Source organism: Stegodyphus dumicola, chromosome 9, assembly GCF_044657685.1.
Source record: "Stegodyphus dumicola isolate Sdum_Otavi_A_Nest chromosome 9, ASM4465768v1".
NCBI classification, from domain to species: Eukaryota; Metazoa; Arthropoda; class Arachnida; order Araneae; family Eresidae; genus Stegodyphus; species Stegodyphus dumicola.
In genome coordinates this window covers 123,266,801-123,286,218 of record NC_140776.1, presented here as the reverse complement: position 1 = coordinate 123,286,218, position 19,418 = coordinate 123,266,801, and the positions used below count along the sequence as shown (strand labels likewise).

At 33.4% G+C, this 19,418-nt stretch overlaps 1 protein-coding gene across 3 annotated transcripts in view; it reads right to left on the bottom strand.

Moving 5' to 3' along the window:
* Cortactin (cortactin) overlaps positions 1-19,418 on the bottom strand; it is a 119,342-nt gene that overhangs the window by 77,488 nt on the left and 22,436 nt on the right. For all 3 annotated transcript variants that reach the window (XM_085824040.1, XM_085824042.1, XM_085824041.1), the window contains 4 exons: positions 15,904-15,999; positions 14,161-14,237; positions 11,288-11,417; positions 3,779-3,889 (listed from right to left, as the gene is read on the bottom strand). In XM_085824040.1, the coding sequence (XP_085680166.1) occupies positions 3,779-3,889; positions 11,288-11,417; positions 14,161-14,237; positions 15,904-15,993 (408 nt within the window). In that variant the 5' untranslated portion in view covers positions 15,994-15,999. The remainder of the gene's footprint in view (positions 1-3,778; positions 3,890-11,287; positions 11,418-14,160; positions 14,238-15,903; positions 16,000-19,418) is intronic.

Genomic DNA, 19,418 nt, shown 5'->3' with positions numbered 1-19,418 from the left:
AGAAAATCTGAGTTTCTGAGAGAGGAAAGGTGCAGGAAAACCAAATGAACGTGATGTGGCAAACCACCAGCAAAGCTTGGGTAACACGGCAATTTTTCATCAAGTGGATCAATAAGGTTTTGAGTCCCTCAGTGAAGAAATACTTTCATGAAAATCATGAAAATAAGTTGCCACTCAAGGCTTTGCTTGTCCTTGATAATACTCCTGCGTATCCTCCAGGGTTTGAAGGTGATTCGCTGGAAGAATTTCAGTTCATACAAGTTTCTTTCATCCAACACCACTCCACTTCTTCAGCCTATGAATCAGCAAGTTATTTCCAACTTTAAGAAGCTGGACACAAAGGCCTTGTTTCAAAGGTGTTTTGAAGTGGCTGAAAATACAAGCCTGACCCTCAGAGAATTTTAGAAGGATCATTTTAACATCTTACTCATCCAAGTCTCAGTGAGGATCCCAAATTCAACACAGAAAAAACTGTGGCCTTAAGAGTATTCCTGTATTAGGTTTTGATCCTCAACCTGTGGACAACACAGTGCAGCTAATCCAAGAAACAGTATCTCTGGGAAAAAGTATGGGTTTGGTTGTGGATGGTGCTGATCTGGATGAGTTAGTGGAGGAGCATAGTAAAGAACTTACAAGGGATGAATTTAAAGAACTTTACAAGGAGCAGCAGCAAGAGGTGGTAGAATAGCGTTAGTTAGGGGAGGAGGGAACAGGAGTGAGGGCCCCTCTTTCAATAAGATTAAAGAAGCTTTTGCAAAGTGGGAAGAAGTGAAAACTTTCTTTGAAGAAAATCACCCTAATAAATCAGTGTGTGGGCACTTCATGAACTTGTATAATGACAATAATATAGAGTCACATTTTAGAGGCCTCTTAAAAAGTAGAGAGAAGCAAGCGTTATTAAATAAGTTTTTGGTAAAGCAGCCTGTAACTAAAAAAAAGTTAAGGCATTCTGACCCAGAACCTGCTTCCAGTAGGTTAAAAATTACCAAGAAGAGAGTGCCTTCCTGAATCAGAGGGGGACTCGCCATTTCCCACAGTAACCAATTTCGTCTTCCCCACATCCCTATCACCAGTCAGGTCTCTCCATAAAGGTGAACTATCATTATATTATTTACCAGTGTTATTCATTAGAAAAATTGATTTTTATGTTGATATTTTTTAGGGCGCAGAATGGATTAACTGGATTTCCATTATTTTCAATGGGGAATTTTGTTTCTAGATATGAGAAATTTGCTATATGAGGTCAATGCTGCAACGAATTAAAATCATATCCCGAGCTTCCACTGTAAATCAAACACAGCATTATCACAGTGACTATGCTATATAATTTAAAAGATGCCTCAGAAGATAAACATCATCTCATATTAGAGGAATTATTTCAGAAAGAAGCTCTGTAGCTAGAAAAGAAATAATGTGTCATTTTAATAATACAAAAAACTCTGTTAATTGTTAACCAAATAAAATCGAATTACCTTTTTTCTATCTAATATACACTCATGTTCATAAATTAAGGATAATTCGGAGTCAGGCGGAAATCGAACTCTAAAATAAATATATCACCTGTAAAACCACTACACACATCTTCAAGAATCATATGCAAATTTCAGAAAGTAACCAGATGACACCGATGGTACGTCACAATGACGAGAGTGTAAGAGAGTGATATATAAGGAATACAGGCAAAGAAGTAAAATTCTTCGCAGGCGCTTTATAAGCATTTCAGTGCAATAACTGAATAGTTATGACACAAAGGACTCATTTGGATGATTTTTTACGTGGTAGAATTATCGGCCGTCTGGAATGTGGGTGTACCCAACTGGAAGTATCAGACGAATTTGGAACTGCCCAGAATGTCATCTCCAGGCTTTAGCAACGATTACAAGATGATGGTAATGTGAGTAGACGTTACAGCACAGGTCGCCCCAGAGTTACAATGTCGAATGAGGACCGGTATTTGGCAGTTACTGCCAAAAGAAACAGGTGGAGCACAGCCTGAGATCTGTCTCGTCAGCTCTCTTCAGCCACTGGTACGACAATTTCAAGGCAGACCGTGTACAGACGCTTCGGACAGATTGGTCTATATGCTCGTAGACCTGTCAGATGCGTTCCACTTACTGCAACTCACTGTCGCCTGCGGTTAGCCTGGAGTAGAGAGCATGCATTGTGAACACCGAAAAAGTGGGCTTGTGTGATGTTTTCCGAGGAGTCCAAGTTTAGCTTGCAGTCTGATTCTCGCCGGACTTTCATATGTAGAGCTCCAGGTACCCGTTACCACCAAGAAAACATCATTGAACGACACTGTTACGGTAGTGCAGGAGTGCTCGTTTGGTATGGAATTATTCTGGGTTCCAGAACTGACATGCATGTTCAAATTGGAACCATGACAAGCCAAATCTATCGGGATGTCATTCTGGAACAACATGTACATTTGTTTCGGGGCGCCATGGGTGCACAATTTGTGTTTATAGATGACAATGCCCGTCCTCACTGTGCAAACATCATAAGCGAATGCCTTCAATCGGAGGATATCACCCGTATGGACTCGCCAGCATTCTCACCGGACTTGAATCCAGTAGAGCACGTGTGGGACATGCTTGGTCGACGAGTTGCAGCCCGTCAACCTCCTCCTACATGTGTACCAGAACTTCCGAGAGCATTGCTTTTTGAGTGGTGTAATATCCCCCAAGATCAGATCAATAATTTGATACTCAGCATGCCTAGGCATTGTATGGACTGTATTGCATTGTCTGGGAGACATACAATGTATTAACAATCATACCAACCATGTAATATTGGTTTCTTGTAAATAGGTTTTTTTGTAATTTGCTCCAGGGAGAAAAAAATCACTAATTCTTTTTAATAATATCAAACATATAGCATCTTTTTTTGCTCTTTACCTTTTGTTTAATAAATAAGCTTTACAAATAAGTCAAATTTGTTTTTCTTCTAACTCTTCCTTTGCCTGATTTTGCATTATCCTTAATTTATGGACATGAGTGTAATTAGCAAAAACTTGTGAAAACATTTCATTCAAATTAAAGCTGTTTAGAGCAAAGTGTTCTGGGAAAAGTATAGCATTTAATTCCATTTCAAAATGAAATGTTGTTTAAAAATGTATTCTTTCACCACTTAGGAAATATTGTAGAAAAGGAAAATAAGTACATTTATACTTATATTTACATAAGTACAAAAAGTTTACCTCCGAACAAGTCAAAACCTACAGTCAATGAAAGTTTTCATAAACAAGGAGAAAGTGTCACAGCTTTAAAGAAGTGAATGGTACACACCAATTCAGCTTCCTTTCCTTCCACCATGGTTGAATGTCATTTTAAAGTTTTCAGGTATATGAATGGTAGATCATATTATTTATGTATTTGTCATAAATAATATGCTCTACCATTGCAGCCTACCATTTGCCTTTTTCTGCTATTTATATAGCCATTACCTTTCTAAATGAAACAGCCAGTGCATCAAGTCACAAAAATGGAATTTGCTCATTGCTTTGATGATTGCAGGAAAATGCATATTTTATAACTATGCTAAAATTATTATATGCGTAATGTATGTTTAAAAAAATTAGAGACTTTTAAAAGAATTCATTATATGATAGTAATACCTGTTTTAAACTGTAACTATACTTAAAAAAAAAAAAAAAACTACTACTTAAGACAATGAAAACTGCATCGAATGAGTGAAGTAACTGCCTAAGGCTCACTAGCCAGTGTCTAGTCATATTTGGGTTAGATGGTACCATATTAAAAACAAATCAATAATTTACCTTATCTTGTCTATCAGCTTGAACTCCATATTTCCCACCAAATCCTTTGACTGCATCAACCTGGGATGCATGTTTCTCAACTTGAGCTACATAATCATGGCCCACAGCAGACTAGAATAAATTTATTATAATTGCGATAAATGGCTAAGTTTAAAATATGCATATATCATAAACAATTGCATAGATCTCAGTTATGACAAGTATTACACACCATGGTGACATTACAAGGCTGTCTCCCAATTTAAAGTTATTATTATTTCACAAAATTTAAATTGAGAAAATGTTGTGAAATGCAACATATATTTTAAAATTATTTCACAGGTGATCCATAAAAAACTGCAGCTATTAAGCAATTTTTTGAGAAAATATAATCTTAGAGCATATAGCTCACTGCACAGATAATTTACTTTTAACTACATTTTGAATGAAAAAGTTTTTCATTAATTCACAATCAGTAAACATTCAATTGGTATAAAAAGTGGTTATTTAAAATAGGTCTGGTAGAATGATTTTCCAAAGGTGGGTTTCCTAGCAATTTTCTTGATTATTGTATTTGAGGATAACCATATATGATCTTGTATTTTGTATCTTGATTATTGTATTTGAGGATAACCATATATGGTAGGTGCCATTTAATGTCATTTCAATTGACTAATCAAATTGTCCTGCCAATTTATATGAGGAAGCCTACAAATGGAAAATACATCCCTTGTGCGTTATGATCAACAATTCAATTAATGTTATTAAAATACTGCACAATGAATTTCTTAAACTTAAATAAAATCACCAAATAAAGTCAAAATAGAATATAGAAATTGCCAAGTGAAAGAGATATATCGCCAAGTTGCAAAGCCATATTAAGTTGTGAAGCAGCTTCATTTTGATCTAAGACTACCATGAAGAAAAGAGCCCAGCCAGTTTTCCAAATTCAGAAAGATCAACTGGGTTAATTAGAATTAGCAAGTAATGAAACAGAATTCTAGACAACCTTGCTTTTTCGTACCAAAATATATTTTTGACCATAAAGTTCTCACTTTTATTCTGTTAAATTAAATGTCAGGGAAACTAATGAGCTGTTAAGTGAATTATTGCTTAGTTCAAAGAACAGAAATCGTAAATGCAAGAAGGGTTAATTACCCTTTATTCACTCAAAATAAGATGAACATTCGGCTCCTTTCTTCGGGCTTACAACAATGCCTCCACTTGAGCTATAACTCAAAAATAAGAAATGAGAACTAACTATATCTAACTAAGAGATTTAGTCGAAGCTAACAAAATTCTAACGTAGTTAGCCCGTAAAACTAGCCAGCAAACTATCAAAAGGCATGTAACATATGGCCCAGCATAACAGCAGTTAGAGAGACTTAGCCCAAAGACAAACGCATACTACTCAGGATTCCTAGTTCTTTCTCACAGAAGTAAGTTGAATTTTCCTTTTTAATATTATTTCTTCCTCATTTGCATTCAACAAGATTAAAAAAACTCATTCTGGAAGGTAGCTGCAAGTTGAAATGAGGCAAGATAGGCTAAGGTTAACTAAATTAAAATAACTATTATAAAATTAAAATATACCTCACATGACAAATATCCGTAAAATTCAGACTGCACCATCAAACACAGAAGACGATATTAGTCGTTTTCTGAAACAAATCCAAGGAATACCATTGATAACTCTCTGAAGAAGAAAATGATGAACCTGGTGAATTTCCAAGAAATGCTGAGATGATGGACTACAAATATTAGTTGTATTTGAATTAAATTTGTTACAGTACAAAGTCCAAAATCCAGACTCGTCGGGACTTTGGTGATTCCAGATTTGGGATTTTTTCGGATAATAGATCATCAGTTTAAATCTAGTAAGATGGCATGTAGAAATTTTAAAATTAAAAACATGAAATTGTGATTTATGAAATAATGAAGTATTTATGATCTAAAGAATATCAAAATTTACAAAAACAAAAGCTTAATATTTATTTGCTTACCTTACTAAACATTTTTTTCAATGTAAGTTGCTTCATTTTTTTGTGCTAATACTTTCTCTTTAATTCTGTAGACAGACATAATCTCTTGTTTAATTACATTGTTGAAGTCCTGTAACTGCTATTTTGAGAATTCCATCTAATCGTCTGACTAATTCCGACTAATTTTACTGTCAATTGAAATTTTCTCGTTTTCAGTAACTTCTCTGTCACTTTCTTAACTATCGGTAGAAGTTTTTCTGGATTTAGAACCATACTACAGATTTCGCCCCTCATTAATTGATTGATGATTGAGAAGCATTATCATCACAATTAAAAACTTTTTTTTATATAATCTTCATTTATTACCACTTCTCCACATTTCTTTACAAAATCCGTTAATTGGAAAATTTCACCTTTGTTTTGCGATATCCGAAAACTTTTAAAATTAATGGCTATCATCATCAAATTTAGTTATTCTTCACTATACATATTTGGCTATGCATCATGAGCTTGGCGACTAATGACAAGTCGCTCTGTTAAATTTCTTGCTTCTATCGCGTAGAGCCAATAAAACCTGAATTGTATTAGTTAGTTATTATATTTATGTCTATTTCTTGTACATGTTTAAGGCTTATCAGAGTTCTGAATAAATAAATTCCCACCATATACTTAAGCCTTATTGAGAGCTGACGCTAGATAGATATCTTACCACCAGATGCAGTTTCTGTCAGTCCTAAATTCTCTGACTCGATGCAGCCATATGAGCCCTTGTGCTGGTTCTGGGTTTATGTGAATAACAAATCAGTTATTCTTGATTCAAATAGCCCTAAATGTAATCTTTGAGTCTATGAGTATTATCAACAAAATTTATTTTTAGCATATGAAAAGAAATTTTTGGTAAATGTTTCCTTGTCAACATTTTTTAGCGCATTTAACTTAAATCTGTATTCATCACCAGGCGTAATGTCAACATAAAAGGTTACCATACTCCTTTATTGTTCAATTACTAACATAAAAAAATTGTTTATGTATTGCTACATGAGTCATTACTTAATTTATCATGTTTTGATAAACATGTGGTGTTGAAAGGAAAGTATAATAAATAATGATTCGCCAAGTTGGCGTCAGATCAACGATGTATCTATGTGGAATGTTTGGGTTTTAGATGTATGCCAAGCATATACGCAGCAATGGAGCCAAATTACTGATGGTACAAATTTATGCTAAAATAATTGTTTCTTCAGTAACAAGGTATTTTATTTAGTGTCGAAGTCAAATTAAGAATTGGGACTCTCCCCGTGTTTTATTATACACAGAGGGGGGAATCAAATGCGCATGCGTAAAGCCTACGAGAAAACGTTGTTGGTGGCTTTGATGTCCAGATTTTTGATCATTCTGTATAATGTAAGTCCATATTTCGGACTTTTTACTGTAATACTTATTGTTATGGCTTAAGACTAATGTTCTTAGCATTATGGTTTAAGACTAATAGATGGATCCATAGTTACCACAAAATGTTAGTGCATATCAGAACGTTGTGTAATTTCCAACAACCTAAATTCAAAAATTTTGGAAACGCATTTTTGTGGCTCCAACCAGATGAAACTACAACACATATGTAAATTGAATCCATTCTGCAAGTAATGTTTCTTAGGTGCTTCATTATACAGCATGGTCACATTACAATGCTGGTTCACTCCTAGATGTATGTTGAAGGTCTGGCTAGGTCTTGCATCAATGGCAACATCTTTACATCCTTACTTTAAATCATTATGCAACTAAAAAAATAGCATAATTGCATAAGCAACTTACCAACAGTTTCATTCACTTCTTGGAACATAATTACAGTAGCATTAAAGCCTTGTCTAACAAATAACACAATATACTGCTGTCCAATTTGAATTTGATATTTAGAACAAACATTTATATTATATGATTCAAGGTCACTTTGTAACAGAACCAAATCTTGATTACTTTTAACAAATACCTTTCTTCCAAAGTGATTAGAAAAACCACTAGCTGCTGAATGGTAAAGTCCGTGAATACTACTAGTTCGACTGGGGTTTGAATCCCAGCAAACGGATTGGCTGCATGAGTGTTTCTGTGGTTTACCCCATGCTGTAGCGTGTATACAAGATAGTTTCCCTTAAAAAGTCCACTACAAAGTGTTCCATCTTCTTAAGCAGATAGCCTTCATGTGGTTTGCTATAATTACAATAAACCAAACCAGACCAGACCAACATGATTACACAAAATTTTACTTACTGTTACTTTGGAAAAATTGTTAGAGCCTTAGAATTTATGGTATCAGTTCACTAATCAAATGATCAGCATATATTTCATGCAATTTTATACAAATGACTTACCATTCTTTTTATTTACTTAGCCATTTTTAATAGATTGCAAATGGTATTGTGCCTGAACGAACAACTTTTAACAATATATATAACAGTACAATGTTGAAGCATTTTAATTCTAATAAGCAAACCAAACTGATCCACAAACATTTTTTGACGACCAGAAATGTCTTAGAGAGAACCAGTTTCACACTTCAAACATATTATCACATGAATTACTTTTATTAATTCTTAATGCAGATTGTTGTTTAGCACACAGTATTAAGCAAAGCTGCTACTAATATTTTTGACAATATCCAGAAAATTCTTCTAAAAAGCACACTTTTTTCTTGTAATATATTTTGCAATTGCAATATTTTTAAATACAGTCTTGCTCCAGTATCCTGGATATTGTAACAAAGTTTTCAGTTATTTTCAATTTAAGGGATCAAAGGTTTCAATTTCACAATAAAAGTCCAAAGAAAACAAATGGTATAACTAAAATCCATTTACCACTCTCTTTCCACAACAGTTGTTACAATGAATATCTGCTTCGGATGAATATAGTTTAGCTTAGTATATCAATTATCAATGTATTTAATTTATTAATTAAATTAGATCATATAATTTGCATGAAGATCATGTTAACACAGCATCTTAACACACCCATGATAAACCTTACTTGCAAATATGGGAGCCATTACTGTAGTTATTTAAAATATGTTAATGGATTACTACTCCTTTGCACAACGTGTTTCATGAAATTATACAGCTCTTGATTTTCATGCATTAGAATAAGCATTACTTAAAGAAAAAAATCTGATGTGTACACCACGAATTCCTTGTACGGAATATTAAATTACGCAAATTTTTTCCTGCATTTCACTTAAACTTATTTCCTCAAATTTCATTACAGATATATTTCTCATTCAATTAATTCAGCTCTCACTTCACGACAAGGCAAAAAATACACAAAAACTCAAAATATTTATATTAAAAATTGAAACATATTGAAAGATATAGAATATTAAAAATGATAGATACAGAAAAACATAAAACACCAAATACAGTTAAAAAAATTAACCCTCTAATGGCAAGGCCATATACATACCTAGAATTTACCTAGAATATGCCTAGAATTCTTTTGTGATATCTAAGAACATATATATATACGTGCATATTAAAATAAGTCAAAAAAATTAAGGCAATATATTAAAAGTACACAAATCCAGGTATAAAATACCAGAAGAGTTTTTACATTAAAATTAAGAAAATAATTTGTTCTCATAGTAGTTTTGAGAAATTTGTACTTTCTTAGCAAATAACCTGGCTGGTCAGAGGGTAATTTTTTTTTTTTTTTTTTTTTTTTTTAAATTCAAATTCCAGTTTCTACTAAAAAACAAGCAATTCGGCCAGCAGGCAAGAAGGCAGATTTTTCGGTGCACAAAACTGAAAGTTTTCTTTTGTTCTCAATCGGCAAAAAGACACTGATTTAATTTGTTGGGGACACTATGCTGAGTTAATATATGGGATAATTGGGTAGAGTAGACTTTAAGGTACCCCTTGTATTATGGCGAAGTTGTTTGATTTATCGCCAAGCTGTTGTTTCATTCATGGTAGTCTGAGTAGTTGAATGTTATGGGAACCCTATTGTGACGTAATCCGGTGCATGATTCTGGGAAATTTTGAATCATGGGATGTTTTGTAAGCATTTTTGTGGTGTGTGTTGGTTTGATTCTTTAGAAGGTAGAATGGCCAAATGTAGTAAGATTAATTTGAAGTTTCTGTACGATTTGGAGCGAAAGGGGAAAAGAGCTTTAATTGATTGGTGTGTAAATGAAGGTTTACTTAGTAGCCATTATAAGTGTCCTGTATGTAGGAAGGATATGTGTCTAGTCGAACGTAAAAACCATTTAGATGTATTTGAATGGGTTTGTAGGAAGAAAAGTTCAGATGGTCACTATGTGAAGTGTTTGATCAGAAAGAGTACTTGGTTTGAAAAAAGTCATTTGAGTATGATTGATATTTTGATTTTTACGTGGCTCTGGGTGTACGAAGAGAACTCGAAAATCAAGGTAAGTGAATATTTGCTTTTGGTAGTGCTTAAATGTACAACATGTTTTTCCTTTTTTATGTTATTTTATTGTTTGGTTTAAAATGTATTTTATTGAGATTATGTATTTTTTGTATGCCTATATTGTAGAATTTGGTGCTCTTTTGACTTTTTAAGTGAAAATATATCGATGTGTACATACAAAGTAAAGAGAGTGCGCAATGCAAGTTTGTGCAATTCTGGGATTTTTTTTTAAAGTGAAAATAGGTCAACGTGTACATGGATAAAGTCAAAGGAGTGCGCAATGCCATTTTTGTGCGATTCGAGGATTTTTTTTTAAGTGAAAATAAGTCGACGTGTACATGGATACCAAGTTTGTGCAATTGTTTGTCTTGTTATTTTGGCTCTGTGTAGCGGCGATTTTTGCGGCAAGCCAAAATTACGAGTCAAAGAATTGCACAAATTCGGTACCCATGTACCGCCAATAATCGCCAAGGGGTACCCTAAACTATACTTTTACCGGGATAATTTAATAACTTAAACGATAATTCCAGAATGGATTAAGCATAATTTAATTCGCAATAATAAAGATGTTACACTGTTGTTGTGAAGCTTAGTTTCTCTACACTGGCAACCAATCCACTATTTTGCTAAGTTTCAAATGTAAACAAATATGGCTGCTAAGCCAAAAAAAATTAGGCTTAGCCACAATTAAACAAGTTTTAAATACTTAATAATTCTAAAATTATAACATGCAGGTTAACTAGAGGCATAAAAACCTTTACCGGAAGATAAGAAAAAAAATAATTCAATCATTTTTAAAGCAAATCCTTACATACAGATGTCATGCAAAAGCATCGTTAAATTGCATTCGCTAGCAGTCAAAATGGATATTTTCTTTGAAACATGGTACCCAGAATTTTTCGTAATTAGAATACTTTCTTTAATAAAAAAGTAAAAAATGCTTTCTCTGCAATAAAACAGAAATTTATTTTTAGTATTCTTCCTTAATTATATAGCCAGGATTTAAATTTAAAAAACAATCAATTCTAGAGAAACTTCAAACAAGAAAATAGCAATAAAAATATATAAAACTTCTATTAGTAAATTAAGTAAGGTGCAAAAGCTCTTTATAAATATTACAAAACATAAATAATACCTTATCCATTCTGTCAGCTTGAACTCCAAATTTTCCACCATACCCATAGGAAGACTTGAGACCACTTTCTAATACTTGTTTTTTAAATTCGGTATCATCTTTTACGACATTTGACCTTAATTCTTGAATACTATAAAAATAATGCACACATTTTAACCTAAGATAAAGTCTCATTACTGAAATTATATTGAATATAAAGGTGTACTAAAAATCAATTATTAAAAAAAAGTTAACAGTAGGTCTTGATGTCAATAAAATTATGCATATTAATTAGATTCTACTAATATTTGCTTCAAAATGACAATTTCAAATTATTTTTAAAAAAATTTCAACAGAAAGTGACAAGTAATATATGAAATGAAAGAAAAACTGTCCTAATTTTGCTTACGTGCACTTACCAGGTTTCCCGCAGCCAGTTCCTATAACAGTCATGTCCATCTCACACACATAACAGCAGCTATGTTCGCGGCAATTTCTTTCACTTACCAAATGCTTCACTATATTACAAGCATTGCTGAATAGTGGTTATTTTTTGCATTTAAGTTATTTTGTGATATTTCGTTATTGTGGTTAATACATAGTCTTTTGCCAACACATTAAACATCTAAAATTTTATTAGGATCATTTGTTACATTTTGGAACCAAAACATATTTCTCTTATAAATAAATTTTTAAAAAAAATCAGCATAATGGCTACAGTCAAAGAACTAAAGGAAAAAGGTGCAACTTTAAACAAAAAGAAGGGGAAGAAAGCAAACAACTTAGGAGTACAAAGACTGCGGGGAAAAAATCATGACTGGATGTAGAATATTTTGCAAATACTATTCTTTATTGCAGAGTAATATATATTTATTACATATATTTTCGTTTTAACAAAACTTTTTGGTTTCTTTGTGAATTTACTTGAAACAAAGTTTTATTATTTACTTCATTGTGCCAGTAAAACAAAGTTTTATTATTTACTACACTGTGCCATGTAACATGTTTTAAATTTACTAAATTACGTTTGAAAATAAAAATTCAACAATAACACCAATCCCAGTAATTAAGACCACAGCCACAGAAAACTATTAATTGTTGTTATTAATACTACCAAACCTTATTTTACTATTAGACACAGAAATTGCACTGGAATTTATGAAAAATTGTTATTGTAAAAGAAATTTGTACATACTGCAAACAAAACTCAACTGGCCGCTAGCTATGGTCATTTATATCAAAGGTAATAGCAAACCTGTTTAACGGCCATCCACAATGGGGTTTGTCTGAGCTAAAAGAGTCAGTTCCATATGTCATCTAACCCCACCATATGTAAAGTTGAGATTTTTCAACTGAAGTAAAACAGCCCCCCCCATTACAGTGCAGCTGTACTGGTTGTGCCAGATGTTTCAATTAGCTCAAACAAACTCTGGTGCGAAACGCCTTTTAAATGACTTCTTTTAATTAAATGATCTGGCTTAAGATGACATTCAAATTCTTACCCCTTTTTACTGTCTCTGTAATAATATACTTTTTGAGGTCATTTAACTTATGGCTGCATGCCATATGCTAAAGATACATCTTAGGGAAAAAAGCACATGGCACGAGACCTACTGACCTTGGGGGTAAGTTGTGGAACTATCCTCCCTTTACAGCTATGGCACAGCAATAGTATAATTAATGATGCCTTTTATACAGCCATCCTAGCCAACAGAATTGCCAATATCACTTATGAAAAATGCACTTAGTAGATCAATTCCATAACACCAAAGAAACTCAAACTCAGCCAGGATTATAAAAATGCTTACTAGAACAATCATAACATGTATACTTTTATGTACACTAGAAATAGTCAACAAAAAACAAACTGAAGAGTATTGTTAGTAAACTATGTGGCAGGCAAAAACACCTATTACCAAGGAAAGCAGCACAGCTATAAAGAAAATGATGTACATGCCCAAACACAATAGGGAGGTCATGTAACATCACATAATCGAAAGTTAGCCAAGTCATTGTGCAATGGATTTAGCCATCCTAACAATTACTACATAAGAAGCTTGAAAAATGCACACACACACACACACACAAAAAAAAAAAAAAAAAAAAAAAAAAAAAAAAGATAGAGAGAGAGAGAGAATGCAATTTTTTTCATAGCAGATTGCACAGAAATCTGCAGAAGAATGACAAAAGTGTTTCAGCCATCAAACACTACCCTACAGCTTAATGTTCTTAATCTGATAAAATGAAACTTATATATTTAAAGATTGCTCAGTCAATACACATGATGAGTTGCCTATCTCTTCAATCACATGATGCGACAGCTGCTCTTTGTAGCAATATATGCTCCAAATTTATAATTTTGCTTTTCCTTTTCTGATGTAATGAATTCTTATGAGCAACGGTAATTTGAACAGCATACAACAGAAGTTACCTCAATTTTTCAATCATATAATGTGGTCCCTCTTTACTGTATGTGCATGTTCAACATTTTTCTTAATATTATATGACTGCTTCCCAGCTAATCAGCTTTAGTACTGGTTCTACAGGTTTCCATAACAGACTTCAATTTATTTCTTTATTAACTGCTTTTCAAAGATACACATGGGTTTTTAATTCTTCTATCAGAAAACATTTCTATCTAAAAAGCATACTTTTTTAACAAATCACAAGAACACTATAAATAAAAATTTAACTAGTGAAAACTAGTAAAGTAACTTAAAGCAATGCTTTTTGCTATAAGTTAAAAAGTCAAAAACAAACATTTACTAGAATGTAATTAATAAATGGAAACATCTGTATTGCTTATATGCCTAATTTATATTAGAAAAGTCACAATAAATAATCCTTCTATATCAGTGGTAAACAGCATTATATTCAAGAAGAAATTTTCCTACTTGATGGCAGCAGATGTTCTTCCTGATCCCTCAACAGTTTTAGAGCCCCATCTTTGCTCTTCTTCAGTGACATCATTCTAAAAGTATAATAAAGTAATATTTCAATTTAACTAATCTTTCACAATAAAGAACATATTACGAATTTTAGGGCTTTATTTTATAGATATAATTAGTATTAGATTGTCATACTGTTTCCAAAAGCATATTTTTTTTAACACAGACTTATATACTCTCATAGTGGTCTCTGAAAAGGAAAAATTATGACGCTTTTGCAGATTATGGAAACGCTTAGAGTTCCGCAACCACAAAACATAAAGAGTTGGTTTATGTTTCTTTTGATAGACAAAGGTGTACATTATAAACTATAAAAAGATTTCTGGAATTTGGAATTATGGCTCAGCCACAGCTGAGTGACAAAGTTAGGGAAAATCACAGGAATTCTGATGATGTCATATGCTGTGCACATGGATAGTAAGAAGCTAAACAACCCCAATCTCATGCATTCTCAACTGGTGGGAGGCTCTGGCTCAGCTTCGAATGCGGTCGACACTTGACTGACACCACCAGAGAACACTTGCTGAATCAGCAAGGCAATTCATTATGATTGACAATGACAGTGAAATTGTACAATTGATTATTACTAATTTTAATGCTCAAAGTTTGACTGCATATTATAACTATCTTATAAGAGATGAAACAATAGAGCAGTCCAATTTTACTGTGATGTCTGGAGGTTTGAGGATGAACCTATTCACAGGAGGATGGTTTTGAACTGAAAGCACTATACATTGAAAGTCATTCTGAAGTCAGACAACGAAAAGCCAATTGTTCAGCTAGCTACGGGAATCCAACAAGCACTGCAGATTGCAGTCCAGTTCAGTTTACTTTAAACTACAGAAGAAGGATAGAAGAAACAGAGGCCAGTGAAATACATATGGTTGATACTACAACTAATGAACAGTCACATTTTATATTGGCATCTGTATACATTCATCTGTCAGTTAATTCAGGTAATTTTAAAATGTTTCTCTCTAGTGTGCTTATGAGATACTCAAAGTTATATATAAATACAAACATACCGATAATTATGATGGGAGATTTTAATGTAGACATAAAAAGAAATGAAAAGGCATTTGATTTCCTTAAACAACATTTTAATTTGAACACGTTACCTTCAAATTATCCAAGTACGCTTAGCAAGTCATTTATAGATCTTACATTCACATGAAATATTACTATACAATTATTAAATTGTGTTCATTATTTCTCATATCATTGTCCTACATTGCATAAAATAGTTATGAATAGAAACTATACAAACACGAATAAATATGATTTACATTTTGCAACTGAAATTCCTTTTCGAAAAAAATCCCAAGTCACAAAAGGAACAGCCTATCTAAGCATTAAACCCCAATGGCCATTTGGAACAGAATGCCTCCTGTCATTTTTTCCTCTTTCTGAGATGTTAACTTAGATAGATAAATCTGAGAAGTTTAGAACAAATTATTTTATTTATTGTTCTTTAAATTTCAGCAGAAAAATCTAAAATCATTCAACTATAACATAAAATCTTTTGGTTGAAATTTTTAAACAACAAAAGTCAGTAATAGCAAAAGTTAGTAATGTAAAACTCATCAATCATCAGTTAAAAAATACCTCTGGCAATACTGTACATAAAATATTAAAGTAATGACGTGAAGAATATAAAACACAAAAGAAAACTGATACTTGGACACTTACAATGAAATCTGGATCAGTTTCCCAATCATCATCACCTCCATCACCATTTTTTGCATCATTTACATTATAACCTACAGTTGCTCGCCACATTTTAACCTACAAAATAAAAACAAGCATCACTCAATACAGCTGATGAAGTTAATGTTAATAAATCAACAATTAAAACAAGAAGTTAAGAAGAGTAATATATAGCTCTTGTATCATTTGAAATCTGTAATACAAAGAAGAAATCATGCAAATAAGCTAAAGCTTATAGGACTTGCAAAGCAGAATATGATGTGCAAATGATTTTAGTTTCAGAGCAACATTGTCTGCATTTGCTGAGCAGCTCCCTTAAATGAACTGCCATGTTAGTTGTATAAATAAAAGGCTGTGGTGGAAGATTTGATTAACAAACTCCAGGATTTCAAAGCGAGCAATGGAAACATTGTGCAGAAAAAATACTTTTTTCTCCAGCGCGCAGCACTGGGTATCGGAAATTCTAAAGATATGCTCATTTTTAAATTATTTTGCGATATTGCTGATGAACTGAATTTTATGGTAAGTGTGAAGAACACGATATTTAATAAATAAAGGCAACACACAAAATGTTAAAAAACGCCCCTTTGGACGTAATTTAAAATCTGAAACCTAACAGTCTTACTTTTTTTTTTTTTTTTGGTGTGTATATTTGTCAATAAATACAATGATATATGGATTATTCATTAATTGAAGGAAAGCAATTTTATCTAGTACTAAAAGGATACTTCCTTATTATTATGCCCCCAATCTGAAAATGATGGCAAGATTATTGATATACTGTCAATGCAAACCACTATCAAATGGTTGGTTGTCTTAACCATGATCATTTATAATCTTCTTATGATGAGAACAGCTCGGAATAAACCATGTCTTATATTTTCCTTTTTTTTCACATAAATGATAACAATTCACAATCACAATTCTCTCATCAGAAGTTCTGAGTATTCCATGTGTAAACACATATTGTTTCTAAAAAATTTAAAGTATTTGATTTACTAAGAAAAAAAAGTATATCTTTTTTCCAAGAAAACTGCATTTTACCTTGCAAATATGCAAAAAATGGCCATTAAGGAAAACTACATACAAATGAAAGCATTTGGAAGGGCAATACGAAAAGCTGCAGTGAAGGAAAAGCATACTGTTGCGCCTCTCACATTTTACAAGAATAAGTCTGGCAACAACTGTAGTAGAAAAAATTGTGCATTGCTTGAATGGCAACAAGCAGATGATATTCCATACATTTTTATTTTTAATGCAGCCTATTTTTTGCGATTCTATTGCGTTAAGAAATTGAGTTCTAGTTTGGATAAAATGAAATCTGCTGAGGATATTAGAGATATTACTCAATTTGCTGTATTTTACAAAATGAGAACTCTTATGTTTAAGTTTGCAGTATTTAAATTACAAAAGTTTTCTTTAGAAAAATTACACTGGGTTTACCCTTTAGGATCAGACAAGTGAAATTTTCTGTTATTGTGGTTCTACATAATTTTCAAATATAAATATGAATAGAATTCTCTTAAATGCATACAAAAAATCTAGAATGGTATTTTAATTTGTAGATGTTGAGTATACATTCTAGGTCGGAGCTTGTTGCATTCAGGTATGAAAAGTAAGAATTTTTGCTTACAACATAAGAAAGTGGAAAGCCAGTTATATTTATATATATAAGGGCGAGTCAAATGAAAGTGAGCCAACCCCTCCTCAGCCAGAATGGTTCGGTCCATCATCTGCGGCGCATCCGCGTAGCACAGAGACAGCCTTCATTTACGAAAGTGGCGCGAAAGTGTGAGGTTAAAGTTCTTTAAGGCGCTCTTACACTGGGTTGAAGACGGTAGCGTGACATAATGGACGCTCCAAAAGAGGAACAGCGTGGTGTGGTCAGGTTTTTGACAGCTGAAGGTGTTTCCCAACATGAAATTAGTCGCCGTATGACTGCTGTGTACGGTGAACATCGCATCGCATTGGCCACTGTGAAGCGTTGGAGCAAACGGTTCAGAGAAGGACGTGAAAGTTGCAAAGACGATCCAAGACCGGGCCAAAGCCACCTTGCACAGGTTGATGAGCTGATTAGACAAGAACGGAGGAAAAGCATCGATGAACTGGCAGAGCGTGGGAACATCAGTCACGGCTTAATTCATGATCATCTCGGTTATCGGCTTTTGTGTGCTCAATGGATGCCCAAGATTTTGAACGACCGCCAGAAGACGGAGAGGTTTGGCGCTGCTTTGACTCATCTCATCCGGTATCACAATGAGGGTGACGACTTCTTGTCTGCAATTGTGACCGGAGACGAATCATGGTGCCACCACTACGAACCTGAAACACGCCGGCAAAGCTTACAGTGGAAACATTTGAATTCACCACCCCCGAAGAAAGCAAAGGCTGTCATTTCCTCGGGAAAGGTGCTATTGACTTTTTTTTTCGATCGTCAGGGGCCATTACTGATTGAATTTGCTAAACGTGGAGAGACTATCAATAGTTTGCGATATCGTGCAATGCTGGATCGGCTGCGTGTTGCAATCAAGAACAAATGACCTGGAAGATTGACGAATGGTGTGATCTTGCTACACGACAATGCTCGTCCCCACGTCCCAGACACAACTGGCAAAGTTCAAGTGGGACACGCTGCAACATCCTCCATACAGCCCAGATTTGTCGCCATGCGACTTTCACATTTTCAGGAAACTGAAAAAACATCTCAAGGGTACCAGATTCGTGTCGGACGACACCGTGAAGGAGTCGGTTACAGACTTTTTGAATCGACAGCCCAAGGAGTTTTATGAGACGGGGATCACGCGGCTCATTTGTCAATGGGATAAATGTCTCAATGTTCATGGAGACTACCTTTAAATAAAGTACTCTGTCTGTCATATATTCGCATTGGCTCACTTTCATTTGACCCGCTTTTGTAGTTAAGAAAGAATTGTATAAGCTGCATTGTATTAATATATAAATAGAATATTAATTTAAATTTTTAGTGGAAAAGTTATGCAATATATGTTAAATCATCTGCAATGTGGACGTAGAAAAAGTTATGCGTTAAATCATCTGCAGTGATATTAGAAATAATTTTGTTTTGCTGTATTATGAATGTTATGACTATTTTTTATTCATTTTTATTGTATTGATTTATACTTTTGCAATTACCAAGTAAAGATTTTTTGAAGATTTTTTTATCAGAATGCTCAAACTACAGATTTTGAGTTTTAAGTAGGTCTGCATTTAAAGGTAAAAATGGATGTCGATAAAGAAACGGCTTGCAACAGCACTAGAATGGTTAATGTTCTAAGGAATGAACTTAATAAATATATTCATGCAGATAAAGCTGTATTAAAAGATAAAATTGTGAAGTTACAAATAATAATTGCTGAGTTAAAATCTCATGATTCAGAGATACTAGATTTATTGATTAAGGGCAAAGTTGCTGAAGATGATCTAGAAACCGAAGTTATAAGCAGCGAGGAATATTCATATGAATTCATAATGCTTAA